This window comes from Schistocerca gregaria, chromosome 1, assembly GCF_023897955.1.
Source record: "Schistocerca gregaria isolate iqSchGreg1 chromosome 1, iqSchGreg1.2, whole genome shotgun sequence".
In the NCBI taxonomy this organism is placed as follows: Eukaryota; Metazoa; Arthropoda; class Insecta; order Orthoptera; family Acrididae; genus Schistocerca; species Schistocerca gregaria.
The window spans coordinates 728,698,242-728,714,311 of NC_064920.1; the positions used below are offsets into that span (position 1 = coordinate 728,698,242).

The following is a 16,070-nucleotide window of genomic DNA, read 5'->3' on the forward strand; positions in this document are numbered from 1 at the left end:
ACAACCCACTTCATCACAAACTATGATACGTCTTCATTTATAATTTATAAAAACTGTGTCTCATTACAATCATTAATTTTATTCAACACCCATAACCAATCGGAGTACTTACTGACATTACTCTGTCACCAACCATAAGTTTTCCATCTCTCTCGGCTGCACCGCCTTCCGTTATACGGGAGATATAAATTGCCTGTAAAAATAACAACGTACTTAACAAAATTTGTGCACCTCATTCAAAGTTATGATTATAACCACCGAATCTGCTCACCCACTAGCTTTGTGTGTACTTCACAGTATTCTGAAGCAAATGCCAGTAAAAACTGGAGTATGTCAGGAATAAATTAATTAAAATGCTGTGCATGAAATTGTAATACATAATGACGCATTGGATGTTCAGGAACTATAGACGCAACAAAGTCAAGATTGATTCAACTTCTAACTTGAGAATATAAAGGCTTTTCCTGTTAAAGTAAACACAGACAAGAAATCAATACCAATGGCAGAGGGTTAATACATTTACTGTTTCAATCAACATCAGATTTGTTTAAATCATTCTAAAACAGAACAACTGGATGTGTAACAATAGACCACAATTTAAACACAATTTACTTCGTTACCATTCCTGAGCTATTTATAAATTTGAGAAATGAATTTAAAAAGCTGCTTCACTATCCTGCTTATGATAGCCTTCTGTCTAATGTCTATCATTCCACATTATATATGATCACTTTTTTTTTACTACTCCATTAATGAAAAGCTCTTCAGAATTTCTGTAACAATCTTTAAATAAAGCATTAACAGTGTCACTCTTGAAATGACTGAACTTTTAGTGTGTACACTAAAACATTATGACCACCTGCTTAATAGCTTGAACGTACGTCTTTGGAATGCAATACATCATTCTTTCTGTGTATTTGGGATCCGGCGGTTGGTAGGTTTGTGGACGTATGTGGCATTAGATGTGTATGCACAGATCATGTAATTCGTGTAAATAATGGGCTGCTGATTTGTGTATGCAGTCACTGCACCCCATAGTGACCTGGATAGGTTCCATAGGATTTACAACAACTGAATTCGGTCACCGAGACATCACCATTAGTTCAGTATAATGCCCCCCAAACCACTATAGCACAATTCTGGCTCCAAGACATGGACAATTACACTGCTGAGAGCTGACATCGTTATTAGGGAAGACATCAAGCATGAAGGGATGCAGGTGATTCACAGCTATCAGTCTGTCTTCAATTAATACCACAGCTCCCATTTGAGTGCAGAAGAATGTCTCCCACAGCATAATACGGCTTCCACCAGCCTGCATCTGTGGCATGCTGCACATTTCGAGCCACTATTCATCTAAGTGAAAGCGTTTGTGTAGATGACCAGCAACTTAGCGTAGCAAATATATGATTCATGCGAGGAGCCGACACGTTTCCTTTGATCGATGGTCGAATCACAATGGTCCTATGTCCATGCAATCACAACTGATGATGTTGGGTGAAAATGTGAATACATAGGGAGGGTCTGCTGCACAGCTCCATGTTCAATGATGTATGACAAACGGTGTGCTGCAAAACACTTGTGCGTGCACTGGCATTGTGCTCTTTCAGCAGAGATGCCACTTATCACCACCTACCATACCTGGCAGAGCAGACAAGCCTCCAAAACCCTGCATTGTGTGAAGAGTAGTGGATGTCCACAATCATTTACCGCCTAGTGGTACTTTCAGTGTTCTCTTACCTCTCCCCAGAGATGCTCAGCACAGTAGCATGTGAACATTTGACAAGCTTCACCATTTCGAGATACTCATTCACAGGTTCTGCATAATGATAATATGCTCTTTGTCGAAGTTGCTTATCTCAATGGATTTACCTGTTTGCTGCCCATATATCCGTGTCTACTCCACTTACATACTTTTGTTTTCGCGTCACACATAGCTGCAACACCACCACGTGGCATCCAACATCATGGTGTTATGTGGTCATAATGTTTTGGCTTTTCAGTTTATGTTTCCACAATAAATGATAGCCTGCCACCAATCTTCTCTTGTATTTACGTTTAGGAGCAAGTGTGTAGCATGTCTTCAAACATATTCATTTAACAAATATTGTTTGTTCTAATTATGAAGAATCAAAGTTTTGTCTCATGCAAAGCACGGTATCAGGACACAGAACTGTCTAGTATATTTGAAGCACAACAATTTCAGAGGAATATAAGCACTACAGCAATAAACAATTTAAGGGAATGCTGAGAACTATTTATTCACGATTTCTTCAAAAATGGTGTATTTTGCTTATGAGCTAGCTTTCAAAGTAACAGCATTTCATATGTTGGCAACTTTTAAGTAGTGATGTCATCAGCCACGCTAATTAGGAGTGACTCACTAAAATGCTGTAACATTGATCTGTGGATAATTTTCAGCAGTCACCCTGAATTTCAAATTGATGTCATTTGTCTAAATCATCTGTGTAATGTATCACAATGAAAGTGACATTAATTTGTTGCTTACTTAAAATGAACACTTCGTAAGAGATGAATTAAAGTAGTCAGGTGTGACTACAGCGTAAAGATGGCAATTGAATCATACTGATGAAACATATTTTCAGGAAACTGGTGTTTAACTCTTTCCATTCCAAGGGTGAGTGGCTCTCAACACTGTGAATTTTGTTTTCCGCACCAATGTTAAGCCTCAACTGATACATTTTCTTGTAGCTCCACGTGATCCATTCATGAATCTGACTGTATGAGGCATCAATACCGTGTAGTATTGCCATCTAGGGAAGCCTGTTTTAAGACGCTGTTGAAGTGTAGCAGTTGTGTTGAGAGAAAAGTTGTAATTATTAGGTTCTAGTTAGTAGGCAAAAAATTCTTCAAGCAGAGTCCTTTCCGACTAAAAGACTGTAGAGCTAAGTGAAAACGAGTGTGACAATAATTTTGATGAAGAAAGTGAAATCATAACTCAAGTGAAATGACACCCTGAAGAGTTTCAAATAATTAACAATACAAAATGTTGTATTGTGATGCTTATGCAAATATATTTGAATGAAAGCACACTGTTTGTTTTCATGTATACACTAATTGTTGGCAAGTGGCCTCATTGGTTCCACAAAGAGACTTGTGCAAATCTCTGTAGCATGTTCACGGCCCAGGTGGCGGCAATTTAAGGAAGAATGTAAGGAGATTCACTTTGTCTGCCTTACGGAATGCAAAGTGCTGATGTTACAACATTTCTCTCCTTCTTATTACTGACGATTTCACACATACACATACACGCATGCACCTCAGGAATTAGTATTAAGTTGTATTGCCATTACTTACATCTGAATTGTCCTTGTAAGGTGGTGAACCCTTACCACCTGCTATACTAAAGCCCAGCCCATTTTGGTCCCTAATCAGTGTGGTATACACTGTTTGCTTGCGAACTTCAGCATTCTTGACAGGCTGTATTGGTTCAGGAATTTTCTTAGCTGTGTATGCCTGAAAAAACAGAAAAAGAAAATCCAGTACCTCAATTTACTCACAAATACTAAACACTTCAACAAACAGGAAATTCTGAAAATCAAGAATTGCTTGTAGGCAAATACTGATGGTTACTGAGCAAATAATGGGAAATTTTAATTTCTTGTCAAGTGCTATAGATTATAATATGGTAGCAATTTTCTTAAAATGAAAGTTTCTTACATCCTAATTTAAAGTCTTAAAAATTTACACAGACCATATAAACTACTTCCTGGGGGAATGCTAATAAGGAGCAGTCAAATGGAAAGAGACAAAGGGAAGGAAAGTAAGTAAATAGTACATTCTTTCAAAAGTAGTCCCCATAGCTCTTAATACATTACCCCACTGTGAGATAAGAGAATCATCTTTGGCACCATTGCTGTGACTTTTGCTATGGACACTTGGTCAGTTTTCTTTGCACTCCGTAATAGTTGGCATTACACTCATTGTGTGTGAAAGTAAATGTTTTTAGTTTAAGGCTGTAAATGCTTTTTATTAATGGATTAGGAAACAAGAAATTTTCTAGCCCAATGAAAATATTCAATGGGGTGAAGTACATGAATAATGGGATTGTCCACATAAAAGTCGTCAAATCCAACAACAAGTCAACATAATCAGCCATTAGACAGCTGTTACTGGATAAAGCATTCCTCATGACTTTTCCATGTATTATGGTCATTAGCGATAAGTATCATGTTCCTCCTACACATTTCATCATCTACCTATCTTCTATAAGATCGTCATTTTGGTCCTTGGCCTTTTGCAGTAGGCCTTCTTCATGAAACACACTGTAAATATAAAAATTAAAAGTGCTGATTTACATAGCAGAGTCAGGAAACATTAAAAAGACCCATCGGGCTGATGCTGATGATGACATTTTGGACAGCTGTGCTGAACGCAATCGCAAGATTGCTACTCATGGCTGAGCAGCCATGGGTTATAGAGAATGAATGAGGGCACGCATGAGCTGCATGACATCAATGTCAGCCAACAGGAAGCAATTTATATGTCGTATGGAAAGATCTGAACACTCATTTTTTAAAATGTACATAGAAATGGATTAAAAAAAAAAAAAAATAAAAAAAAATAAAAAAAAAAGAATTTCAATACCTTATGGATATATTCCTTTTGCTGACTGCCATATGTAAATCAGCACTTTTAATTCTTATCGCTGTAGTGTATTATCTCAGGATGGCCTATTATTAGAGGCTGAGACTGGTCATATTTTTAATAAATGACAATTCTACCATCGCTGCTTTTTATTAATTTTTATTTTAACAACTGCCAATCCCAACTCATATTCATGGCATATTCTCCCTATTTCATGATAATATGAAATGAACTGCCTCCTCGGTCCTATCTGATGCAGATCCCACATGAAACACCAGAAGAGGGAACACAAGATAGTGTACGCAGTCTCTTCAGATGTATTCATGTCCAATGTCATCATTTCTCCCCCCTCCCCCCCACCCCCTTTTTTATCTGCTATTATCTTGAATAGTATCTGTTATTTCAAAAGATACTACTCCTTGGTCACTTATTAACGTGATTCATTTCTGTGGGAGATTATAGGAGTTATTTTAGAAAATTATACATTGTATCAACTTCAGTTTCACTACTAGAGGTCTAAATTAGTCATTTGCATGTAAATAATCTGTTTTATTTAATTCCACAATAGTGTAACTGAAGGAGAGTTCTGTGGCATAAAATGCTCCAGAGTGGAAATTCAGTAGAAGCTCTCCACATACCTTCCAACAAAACGAGATACTCTGACCATTTCCATTGAAACATGATATTCCTCTGGTATGCCACATTCTTCATGTCTTGAATGGGTTTCACATCTGACATTGCTTTTCAATTGATACTATTTTCATGATCTGCAGGTCATAGGGGAAGTTGAGGGAGCAGGCATTGAATAAGTGTAACTTTCAATGATAACAGGTAAATGATTGAGATAAAACATCCAATAATTCTGTACCTGGGATACAAGATGTATGCCATGTGGAAGATGAACAGGTCACCAGTTGGTAAGAGGAGCCATCACCATTAGGTTAATGGTGAACTTAACTCCAGAGAACAGAACAGGATAGCAAGGAATGGTAATGGTGTAGGAGCAGCAGTTGAAAATGGAAAGGGAGTCAAGTCGGAAATACACACACTCCCACAACCTCCGGAGCCACATGTGATGTCCTTCCCACATTCCCTATTGGTTGCTGTAGGCAACACTGGTAAAGTGTCATTAGTTGGCAGTTTTAAATCGGTATGAACTCTTCTGCAATGTCAGCCAGCCCCAGTGCCAAGTCAAGGAATGGTCCCACAAATGTATGCTAACTTCGAACATGAGGCAGGGTAAATTTCATAATCCAAAACTCACTAAAATGCTCCTGAACTCCACCAAACATGACGCCACCTACGCAATGGTCATAATCTTTGTTCTGAATTTATCTTTTGAACAACTAATTAATGGAGTAATACTACCACCACACTTTCCTCATTACTACCACAGATGTGAAAACTTCCAACATGTGATAATAGTACTGGTAATGTAACAATCATGTATTTTGTAAAGAATACTGACCAAAAACTAATGCAAAGAAAATCTTACTTTAGTTCTGATCTCTTGCTCAGGGTCATGGCTTGTCGCTGTGTCGTAGCTGGACACATGAGATGCTGCACTTGGCGCTCTGCTTGCACTCGCACTAGACGACACAGACCCTGGTCCCAAAGGCTGTCTTGCTATTGGTGTTGGTGTCGCAACAGGTGTCTGTGTTGGACTTGGTGTAGCTGTGATGGTTTCAGGTAACTGTAACAGAAATTAGTGAGATGTACTATTAAAAATTAAGTGATGGTTGGCTCATGAAAAATACATATAAAATGCTATGCAAGCCTACAGCACAACAGAGCATAACCGTCCAGTACAAGCGACCATGAGCAGTAATAATTAACATGAGAATTTAAGTATAAAAAATAAAGATTTTATAAACCAATTATTAGCATCTATTAGCACCTCACAATATTCTTTTAACTCTTTACATTCGGTATTTCTAGATTAAAGACTAAATACACCCTTAAAACGTTCTCTTAAATGTTATGTTGTTGTATAGAAACACAGGGAAGGGGAGCTAACACATACAACAGGAGATAGATAGATAGATAGATAGATAGATAGATAGATATAAATAAAACAGAATGAAACTTCCACATGGGAAAAATATATTAAAAACAAAGATTCCAAGACTTACCAAGCGGGAAAGCGCCGGCAGACAGGCACATGAACAAAACACACAAACACACACACACAGAATTACGAGCTTTCGCAACTGGCAGTTGCTTCGTCAGGAAAGAGGGAAGGAGAGGGAAAAATGAAAGGATGTGGGTTTTAAGGGGGAGGGTAAGGAGTCATTCCAATCCCGGGAGCGGAAAGACTTCCCTTTGTGTGTGTGTGTGTGTGTGTGTGTGTGCGAGTGTACACCTGTCCTTTTTTTCCCCTAAGGGAAGTCTTTCCGCTCCCGGGATTGGAATGACTCCTTACCCTCCCCCTTAAAACCCACATCCTTTCATTTTTCCCTCTCCTTCCCTCTTTCCTGACGAAGCAACTGCCAGTTGCGAAAGCTCGTAATTCTGTGTGTGTGTGTTTGTGTGTTTTGTTCATGTGCCTGTCTGCCGGCGCTTTCCCGCTTGGTAAGTCTTGGAATCTTTGTTTTTAATATAGATAGATAGATAGATAGAGAACTATTATAAACTCCTTTTGTATGGTACTCTAAGTTCTAATCTGCATTAAAGACACCAAGCTAATGAGATTATAATCAATGACAAAGCAGTTGCTATAAAAGTTGTAGGAAACTGCACTCCTCCCCTTCGCTTTATTTAGATATCAATTTTATGCATAAAATTTGCATATTAAACACCAGAATTTCACATCTAAAATTAAAGTCCTCCACATTACACGCACTTTATTCTGGTACATGTATTTATAACTAAGTTTAGAGCCTTGCACTGTAAAGTATTGTTTACTCTATATATAATAGTAAATAGGGAGTTTATTAAATGTTTGTTTCAAATTTTCGTATCAACTTCCTACGAATTATGTAGTGGTTCATTCAGTTACCAAACAGCAGCGGCTCACATGATCCCAAGACAAGTGGTAATAGGAAAGATAAAAATTGAAAATAAAAAATTAAATTTTAAAATATTAACTCAAACTAAAGCTAATTATAACAATGAGGCTTAACATTACAAAAAGTACTTGAAAATTTAAGCCTGCTCAATGAGCAATTATTATATACATGTTGCAAACTACTGAGAGATACAGGAGAAAGAAATAAAACCGGGAACAAACTGCAGTGAAACACAGTTATGATTGCAATGAAAATTACATGGAGGTGGTACTTTATCCAACAGTGCAAGTCAAATGGATGATGATGATGACCAACAGCTGTTCCAGAAATCATCATCTCTAGGTGGAAAATAAACCTACATGAGGCTACACATATAGCTCTAGTCAGGGTTAACTTCAACTACTAGTACGACAAGAGTAGCAAATTGTCCACCACTCAATCGCCCCCCTCCACACACATATATATAAAAAAAAATCACGCATCCTCCCAGCCATGCCCTCACATTTATCTAGCTGAAATTTATGAATTTGTGAGAACCTAGCCACTCTTAGCCACACTCATTTTACGGTGGGGCAAAGAGACTTGCCAAATTGATAAACAAATAAAACTAAATAAAAGTTATACATTTCCCTCTTTTGTGTTTCTGAATAATTCGAAATTTAAAATTAAGTATTAAAGAAAATGATCTGGGAAATGACTACCCATATTGTCAATAGATTGATTTACTAAAATTCTAAAGTTCTGGTTGATTTATCTAGCATAGCACCGGGTATGTGAGCTATAACTTGACAATTCTTTTTTGCTTCAAGTGTACAAAGGTCTTTGTATGATGAGTGTAAACAAATATCAAGCGAGGGTGCCACCCACTGAAGATGGACAGAAATGGAACTTTGGGTGGGAATACTGATGTGTTTATGAAATGAAATGCATACTTCAAGCCAACAATCAACTGGCGATTGGAAAAGCGGGCCTCTTTCACAAAAATACATTGGTCCACTGGGCAATGCATTGTCACTACTGAGATAAACAGTAATTATAATTTCCAACCCAGCACTCTGAATCAAGCCATCTCCTCCCATCACAACACCCCATACGAATTGTTAAGATTCATTGCTACACAATCCAGATGCCTGATGAGCTCTTAGCAACAAATTAAAAAACAGGTCTTCAGCCCTTCAATGAATAAAATTTCCACTCGCTAAATCAAGGAAATGGCCTACTGCTAAGTCCACTCAACCTCCAAAGAGTTCCATCTGATCTTTAAATACAATTTTGAAAAATCTGTTACAATTTTAACCAATAACGGAATGTTTAGGATAATGAAATTACGCTTTTGATGCCCCATTGAATAACAGGTCATTAGAAAGAAAAAGAAAAGTTCTAACAGGACAAGGATGTGGAAGAAGCAGGAACGTTACCTTTTGAGATAAACCATCTGGACCAGGCATGTTGCATTAGTTAAAAGACTTTGATGCGGAGACTCCAAAACGTACATTGAAATAACTATCACAATAATGTATTACAGAATTTAAATTGTCACAATACATTTCGAATATTTCTCTCATGGATTTAAATAATGACAAACAACATCTCTGGCATTGTTTATACTGAGTGACCTTTTCAAACAGATAGTAGAGTGTTTTAAGGTTGTGCCTCGAAATGCCAGTTAGCTCCACATAGCAGAGGTTTGGCAGCACAGTTTCTATGGAGTACAGCTCTGATGGACATCCTGAAGACTCTGTCCATTGACCATGAGTGTTCTATTAACATCCATTTGATTTTCACATTCAACTGTTTATATCAACACGGAATGAATACAGTGACTGAAACTTTGCTATTGTAGCCCTGTCTCTGTATATTTCTAATGATGCATCAAAGCATCATAATCAATATTTAACATTAATGTTATGATAGCTTTTCATTTTGTGCTGCAGAAAGAAGTTTGTAAATCTGTAGTTAGAGTGTATTACAATACAGTAACATGTCACTTCCTAGAAAGAGATTCACAAATGCATAGACGAAATAAGAATGAGCATGCAATGTCTGCGACTGCATCACAGCTCCAATCAGTGATCAATTTTGTTTTAATGATGATTTGCAGTTTCACTGCTATTTGAAACATAGTTATTCACAGATCGTCAAACTGTTTTCTCAGAAAAGGAACTGAAAGTATCTATCTGTTAATTTGTTTAAATTACTGTCTTCAGACTAATGCCATGAACTAAATGTGTTGCACAACAAAAAGGATTTACTGAAGACATCAGATGCTTTGATCATCTGGAACTTACTTCCGGAAAACAACCTGACAGAGGCTTTTCCTGTAAGTGTTAAACTAGTGCAGATAATAGTCACCTTCCCAATGATAACCAGAGAGGCAGAACACTGGTTATCCACTGGTGAAAACATTCTGTGAAATACTATGAATGCGCGCGCGCACACACACACACACACACACACACACACACACACACACACACACACACACACACACACGTATGATTTGCATGAATGAGAGAGAGAGAGAGAGAGAGAGAGAGAGAGAGAGAGAGAGAGAGAGAGAGAGAGAGAGAGAGAGAGAGTTTTTTTTTTTGACAAAGGTCTTGTTGGCCGAAAGCTTACTTGTGACGGTCTTTTTCTTGTGCCTATCTGCGACTCATAGTAAATGGCAACTTCCTTTTTCATAATATTGTTACAAGCCATCCTGGATATTCCAATATTTGATACTATGAATGAGGGCATATAATGTGTGCTTGCAATAAGTTCTCTTGAATAAGAACTATTTGATCATCCGAATTACAATGAAATGGTCTGACTATTTTGCAGTGAAGAAATGGAGACGAGAGGATTTGATCTATAAACAAATGAATTAAGGTACGCAGAATGCGCATTAATATGTCTTAAGAGGCTATTCCTTCGCTGTAATTACCTATTAAGGCTACTAAGTGGAGTGCTTAAAAATTAGCGGCAACATGTTTTTCAACTGACATCACATTTTCCAACAGTTCAGCACAACAAATTGTACTAAAAATGTCGTGTTTTGGAGAGGCCTTTAGTGGAACGCATCAGTTAAACATTTCTGTAGTATACAACTATAAATACAAAAACCTGAAATATGGTGTGTTACCTTCACAAGCACTTGAATCAACATGGCAGCTGCACAGTTTTCTTCTGACAAAATCTATGTAAAAAAAAAAAAAACTGTTTTCTTTTATGAACTCTATAGCTGTGGATTGACCACACAAAAACAATAAATGCTTCAAAATTAGCACTGAAAATATGAAAATCATTAAGCATGCAGTGATGCTAACATACAATACATTAAAGAGCTCTCCAAAACGTGTCTTTTAGTATGCTTTGTTATAATAAATTGTCACGAATTATATATATCGTGGAGCTAGCTTTTGGTGTAGTTGGTCATGAAGTGGAAAGAATATACAATACGTAAACTTTTGACTACAGTGTGAAACTGCACCCCCACCCCCCAAAAAAATCCCATCCCTGAATTAACAGTTTTAGTTCCTATCAGTAAATGCTACAGCCTTTCCATACAGAAACAACAGAACATTCAAATCTTCATGGCTGAACAGGAGTTTGAACTGAGATCCTCAACTCCTAAACCAGTATACTACCTTGCTTGGTGCAAGTGCTGAATTTGTAGCTTCAATGTTACATTTTCATATTATCTGGCACACCAAAACTGATGATCCCTACTCATTATTGTATTTTCAAGATCTTTCAGAATGTGCCAGACTTGCTCTTGGCAGCAGACTGACACGGGAAGTACAAGAAAAAGCTAAATTCATATTCTACCATCTACAAAATGAAAGACGAAGCCGTCTGGTAGAATTTTGCACAGAGCATAACTTAATCATAGCTAATACTTGGTTCAATAATCACAAAAGAAGGTTGGAGGTACTAGAAGGTGTCAGATAGATTATATAATGGTAAGACAGATTTAAGAATCAGGTTTTAAATTGTAAGATGTGGACTCTGCCCACAATCTTTTGGTTATGAACTGTAGATTAAAACTGAAGAAACTGCAAAAAGGTGGGAATTTAAGGAGATGGGACCTGGATAAACTGACTAAACCAGAGGTTGTAGAGTGTTTCAGGGAGAGCATAAGGGAACAATTGAAAGGAATGGAGGAAAGAAATACAGTAGAAGAAGAATGGGTAGCTCTGATGGATGAAGTAGTGAAGGCAGCAGAAGATCAAGTAGGTAAAAAGACGAGGGCTGCTAGAAATCCTTGGGTAACAGAAGAAATATTTAATTTAATTGATGAAAGGAGAAAATATAAAAATGCAGTAAATGAAGCAGGCAAAAAGGAATACAAACGTCTCAAAAATGAGATTGACAGGAAGTGCAAAATGGCTAAGCACGGATGGCTAGAGGACAAATGTAAGGATGTAGAGGTTTGCCTCACTAGGGGTAAGATAGATACTGCCTACAGGAAAATTAAACGAGACCTTTGGAGAAAAGAGAACCACTTGCATGAATATCAAGAGCTCAGATGGCAACCCAGTTCTAAGCAAAGAAGGGAAGGCAGAAAGGTTTATACAAGGGCGACGTACTTGAGGACAATATTATGGAAATGGAAGAGGATGTAGATGAAGACGAAATGGGAGATACGATACTGCGTGAAGAGTTTGACAGAGCGCTGAAAGACCTGAGTCGAAACAAGGCCCCGGGAGTAGACAACATTCCATTAGAACTATTGACAGCCTTGGGAGAGCCAGTCATGACAAAACTCTACCATCTGGTGAGCAAGATGTATGAGACAGACTAAATACCCTCAGACTTCAAGTTGAATATAATTATTCAAATCCCAAAGAAAGAAGGTGTTGACAGATGTGAAAATTACCGAACTATCAGTTTAATAAGTCACAGCTGCAAAATACTAACGCAAATTCTTTACAGACGAATGGAAAAACTAGTAGAATCTGACCTCAGGGATTGGATTTCGCAGAAATGTTGGTACATGTGAGGCAATACTAACTTTATGACTTATCCTAGAACAAAGATTAAGAAAAGGCAAACCTACATTTCTAGCATTTGTAGACTTAGAGAAAGCTTTTGACAATGTTAACTGGAATACTCCCTTTCAAATTCTGAAGGTGGCAGAGGTAAAATACAGGGAGCAGAAGGCTATTTACAATTTGTACAGAAACCAGATGGCAGCTATAAGAGTCGAGGGGCATGAAAGGGAAGCAGTGGTTGGAAAGGGAGTGAGACAGGGTTGTAGCCTCTCCCCGATGCTATTCAATCGGTATATTGATCAAGCAGTAAGGTAGGTGTTAAAATCCATGGAGAAGAAATAAAAACTGAGGTTCGCCGATGACATCGTAATTCTGTCAGAGACAGCAAAGGACTTGGAAGAGCTAGTGAACGGAATGGACAGTGTCTTGAAAGGAAGATATAAGATGAACATCAACAAAAGCAAAACGAGGATAATGGAATGTAGTCAAATTAAGTCAGGTGATGCTGAGGGAATTATATTAGGAAATGAGACACTTAAAGTAGTAAAGGAGTTTTGCTATTTGGTGAGCAAAATAACTGATGATGGTCGAAGTAGAGAGGATATAAAATCTAGACTGGCAATGGTAAGAAAAGCGTTTCTGAAGAAGAGAAATTTGTTAACATCGAATATATATTTATGTATCCGGAAGTCGTTTCTGAAAGTATTTGTATGGAGTGTAGCCATGTAGGGAAGTGAAACATGGACGATAACTAGTTTGGACAAGAAGAGAATAGAAGCTTTCGAAATGTGGTGCTACAGAAGATGGCTGAAGATAAGGTGGATAGATCACGTAACTAATGAGGAGGTATTGAATAGGATTGGGGAGAAGAGACGTTTGTGGCACAACTTGACTAGAAGAAGGGATCGGTTGGTAGGACATGTTTTGAGGCATCAAGGGATCACAAATTTAGAATTGGAGGGCAGCGTGGAGGGTAAAAATCGTAGAGGGGGACCAAGATATGAATACACTAAGCAGATTCAGAAGGATGTAGGTTGCACTAAGTACTGGGAGATGAAGAAGCTTGCACAGGATAGAGTAGCATGGAGAGCTGCATCAAACCAGTCTCAGGACTGAAGACCACAATAACAACAACAACATTTGAATCATCATAACATGAGACAAATCACACATTCAGTCATTCCACAGTCTGCTTTTATTGCCGTAAATTAATGTCAGACTTAAATCAGTTATAACATTTGAGCATTTTATCCCAATTAATACCAATACACAGAAAACAATAAAGATATTTCTAGTCAGCAGTGTCAGATACAACAAAATCCAGGTTATACTCATTATAGGAACACATACGGGAGGGGGGAGGTAGAGAGAGAGAGAGAGAGAGAGAGAGAGAGAGAGAGAGAGAGAGAGAGAGAGATCTATAAAACATCATGGAGCTGCTACTCTCAACATCTTTGGCCTGCCCAACTGGCAAAACAGTGGCCTACATATTATGCAGCAGCCAAATACCAGACCCGGCAGCACAGCTCATTCAACTTGCATGAAATAAAAAAAGTAACTGCAATAAACAAAGCTTCGTAAAAGAAGAAATTAGATATATGACATAACAGTCCATTAAAAGAAACATAGTCAAATTAGATATTACGCATGATTCCAACTGGAGCAGGAATATGAATGCTGGTGTTAACAGTATCATGACATTACAGAAGCCACTTCTTTTGTGGATGAATTACAGTTGATTATGATTCTTTGAACGAATGTCAGCCTGGAATCCGGTATTCCTGCAATTTGTTTTGCATGGTCCACTCACTAGATGGCATTTTACAGCAGTTATTGTTTCCATTGATTAGCTACCAATAACACAATCTACCAGTAACAAACTCTTCATGTTTTTTTACATGCAATATGTTACATTCAGCAGGTCTTTCTACATTTCACACTCAATCATGAGTGGTCTCATTGCATCTCAAACCTCATCCACCAGATCATTAATATAAATTGGCACCTATGATGACTCTCTAACACTCACTCAGGATACTCCTGAACTTACTTTTACCTTCATAAATTTTGTTCCACTGATTACGATGATGTGTTTCATGTGTAAGAAAGTGTTGAATCCAATCACAAATTTAGTCTGATACTCAGTAAGCTCTTATTTTGTTCTCTAAACAACAGCTCAGAACTGTATCATATGCCTTCGAGAATTCAAGAAACACACAGTAACCTGAGCATCAATGTCTACAATGCTCTGAAACTTGTGGACAAATAGAACAAGCTAAGTTTCACAGTATCTGTTTGTGAAATCCATGGTGGTTTTTTAGATGTGAATTTTGTACTCTGAAAACTTCACGTGACCATAAAACATGTTCCACAATTACACAGATTTGTGTTAATGATATACACCTGTAAATACTGGAGTCAGTCGACCCTTCTTTAAAACAACAATGACCTATGATATGAGTCTTTTCCCTATTAGTAGGTACATCTTGTTTATTTAGTAATCATGCCTTGTTTCTTTAGAAATCAACAAGAAATTACTTATTGAAGGAGAACACGTTCTTTCACGTAATCTCTGTAAAATTTCATAGCCTTCTTATCCAGCCCTGACGCCTCTCCACTGTTGAGCAATTTAAATTGATTTTTTACTGTGATTACTGATCTCAATATCAGTCATTTCAGCATCTGTGCAAAGACAGAAAAGATGAAACTTATTACGATCTTCCATGGTGAAATAATTTCCAAAGGCCAAATTCAGTATTTTGGTTTCCTCTGTATCATCTTCCTCTTGAAACTTGCCCGCGAAAGGCAAAGGTCCCGAGTTAGAGTCTCAGTCGGGCACACAGTTTTAATCTGCCAGGAAGTTTCATATCAACGCACACTCCGCTGCAGAGTGAAAATCTCATTCTGGATCTTCCTCTTATTACTCACTTCATATAAGAACAATTAATTGCTCTCCTCGCACTTTTTTTAGGTTTGTTCAGCTTTTGCGTGTCAACTAGGCTTTGACTTTGCTTAAATCGAAACGGTAGTCCTCTTTGCTTTGGTAGCAACTTTCTGACATGGCTATTCAACCACAGAGCGTCTTTTCCCTCCCACCCATAATTGCTTGACACGAACTTGTCAAAGACACATTCTACAATGAACTCAGGCTTACATCTTCATCCTCAGAGCTGAATATTAGCTGTTGCATTCTGTCACTCCAACTAACCAAAAATGTTTTTGTTTCTTTTTTTAACATTCTTTGTAACACCAGAAACATCAACGCTATCTCAATATTATGTACACTGATTCCCTCCTCAAAGTTTACTGATTTGAGAAGTTCAGGTCTGTTAGGTACTAGGTGATCTACAATGTTGCCCTCACTGATTGATTCACTAACCCCACCTGCTCAAATTTTCTGACATATATTCACAATAGCAAATTAAGTAGCCAGCATAATCCCTCAGCCTAAATGGCATAAAGCTTCTTCACAATAGAA

The 16,070-nt window shown here is 37.7% G+C and overlaps 1 protein-coding gene across 24 annotated transcripts in view; it reads right to left on the bottom strand.

The window, feature by feature from the left end:
- The window catches only part of LOC126266876 (protein lap4), a 528,757-nt gene that overhangs the window by 180,122 nt on the left and 332,565 nt on the right, over positions 1-16,070 (bottom strand). For all 24 annotated transcript variants that reach the window (XM_049971620.1, XM_049971569.1, XM_049971528.1 and 21 more), the window contains 3 exons: positions 6,104-6,301; positions 3,319-3,477; positions 113-193 (listed from right to left, as the gene is read on the bottom strand). In XM_049971620.1, coding sequence (XP_049827577.1) covers positions 113-193; positions 3,319-3,477; positions 6,104-6,301 — 438 coding nt within the window. The remainder of the gene's footprint in view (positions 1-112; positions 194-3,318; positions 3,478-6,103; positions 6,302-16,070) is intronic.